The 2,102-nt window shown below is 55.9% G+C and overlaps 1 protein-coding gene across 1 annotated transcript in view; it reads right to left on the bottom strand.

The window, feature by feature from the left end:
* Positions 1–1,662, bottom strand: part of LOC113616786 (acetylcholine receptor subunit beta-like) — a 7,155-nt gene extending 5,493 nt beyond the window's left edge. Inside the window, 6 exon segments of the mRNA XM_027100157.1 lie at positions 1–2; positions 4–125; positions 491–599; positions 704–813; positions 1,280–1,398; positions 1,525–1,662. The exon segment at positions 1–2 is cut by the window's left edge and continues 78 nt beyond it. Of these exon segments, the coding sequence (XP_026955958.1) occupies positions 1–2; positions 4–125; positions 491–599; positions 704–813; positions 1,280–1,318 (382 nt within the window). The 5' untranslated portion in view covers positions 1,319–1,398; positions 1,525–1,662.
* Between the last annotated feature and the right edge of the window lie 440 nt (positions 1,663–2,102).

The raw sequence follows: 2,102 nt of genomic DNA on the forward strand, positions 1-2,102 counted from the left end.
TGCACTTCCTGCCGCTCCTGCCCATCGGGACCCAAGCCGGTCTGCAGACTGACTTCTGAGCTGTCATGGCTATAGGAACTGAACACCATGGTGCAGTTCTGCCAGTCAAAGGGGAAGTAGGTGACCTGGATGGAGTGGAGAGTCACTAGAGCTGCCAGAGAGCTGGTCAGGGCTGGGGGAGTTGGGGAGGTCACAGGGCAGACAGGGGTCAGAGGATATGGTGCACCAGGGAGATAGGGATCACCAGGGGGAGATCGCAGAGAAGTGGAGTCACAGAGGAATAAGAAGGTTATGCGGGGAGGTCATGGACAATGGAGGGCGGCGGTCACTGAGGAAGACTGGAAGTCAATGAAAGTGGACAGAGAAGATGAAACTCAATGGAAAATCAGAAGGGTAAGAGAGACGTGAGGGTCATGGGGATTATGGAGGAGGGATATCTGAGTGAGGGTTTCTAGGAGCGCCTTGAGCTTCCCAGGTGGGGCCCGGACACCTGGATGCTGCAGCTGCTGCGATAGATGCCCGGGGGCTGCCAGCGCACGGAGCCGTCGGACGACACCATGACGCTGATGTCCAGAGCAACATCAAAATTTCCGTCGTTGCTGCAGGGAAAGAATCTTCTCATCTGGGTTCAGGTCCCTCCCTCCGGAGGCCGCGCCCCTCCAGAGGCCCTGCCCCACCTCCCAGACTCTGGGAACATCCTTACTTGTTTAGGAGCACCACGTCTGGTAGCCACACGGATTCGGCAGTGATGCGGAGTGAATCGATGCCCTCTTGCTCCTCAGGGTCCCAGCTCAGCCTGTAGTCAGTCCACTCCTAGGGAAGCAGAGGCTGAGGGTCCGTCTCCGGCTGGAGGTTGGAAGGAGTCTTGGGATGTGCGAAGGAAGCCCGGGCAGGGAATGCAAGGGAGGAGAGCCGCGCAGGCATGGTCTGTGGTTCTGGAGGCCGGGGCCCTGTTTAAGACTCCACCTGCACTCTTTGGGACCCTATTAACTGATTTCCCCTTCTCTCTCATCGGGCCCCAATTTCTTCTTTCTGTAAAAAAGAGGGAGTTGCACGCTAGCCTCTAAAACAGTGGTTTTCAAACTGTAGTTAACGACCCTTTTCATAGGTCCGGAATCAAATGAGTGGCCCCAAACCAGTGTTAAAAATAATTTAGAATGAAAAATGCATGGAATGCAGCTCCCATAGTAAAGATAGGTATTGTTTCCTGAAGCTTCTGTTTCAGTTATAAATGTGTTTTCTGAGGTCGTGATGCAAAAAAGAAAAAAACAAATCTTACCAGGCGGAACATTCGAGGAAATTGTAAAGGCAGCGGCATGCCCGCCCTTTCCCACCGTGCGGGGTTCTCCGTACCAGGTCTAAGCAGACCTTTGTGCTCATCTCCTCATCCTTCTCGTACTAGAAGGGAAAAGTTTAAAGGGTAGATATGATGTCAGTGTAGAGAAATGAGGGGCTCGGTGGGTAAACTCTCCCTGGAAACTCCCCTCTTTTTCTGAGTCGCACCCTCTTGGGTTCAAAGCCCACCTCCTATAAACTGCGTTGGCTTAAGCTCCGCCTCTATCTCGTAAACTTCCTGCTGGCCGTACAGCCAGCCAGTTCATTTACCAGTCCCGGCCCCGGCCGGAGTGAATCTCTGCCCGCTGTTGTTTATTGACCCTGTCCGGCACCAAGGTCCGCCCCAGCCTGTGACCCCGCCTCAAGTTCCGATCTCCGGCCTGTCCATCGAGGTCCGCTCTCCGACCTGTCCATCGGTCCCAGCTCCACTTTGAGATCCGCCAACAGGCCATTTCATCATCCTGCCCGGCTCAATACTGGCCCTTCCAGCAGCCACGCCCACAGCTTGTCCATTGGTCCGATTTCGACCCAATCTCTACTAACGGCCAGTCAGTCACCCAGCCTGGCCTCGCCTCGGACCCCGTCCCCGGTGGTCCCTGAGTTCCGCCCTGCCTAAAGCCACGCCCCCCAGCCGGCTAGTGGGCCAGACTTCAACTCCCCGCGTGTGCCCTCGCCAGGCTGATTAATTGCGCTAGGCTGAGACCAATGCTGACCCCGACGCAGTCTCCCACCTCCCACGACGGCCTCACCGAGCTATCATAGCCCGA

The sequence above is a fragment of the Aethalodelphis obliquidens genome, unplaced genomic scaffold, assembly GCF_003676395.1.
Source record: "Aethalodelphis obliquidens isolate GAN/ISIS:26980383/991018 unplaced genomic scaffold, ASM367639v1 scaffold491, whole genome shotgun sequence".
Classification (NCBI taxonomy): domain Eukaryota; kingdom Metazoa; phylum Chordata; class Mammalia; order Artiodactyla; family Delphinidae; genus Aethalodelphis; species Aethalodelphis obliquidens.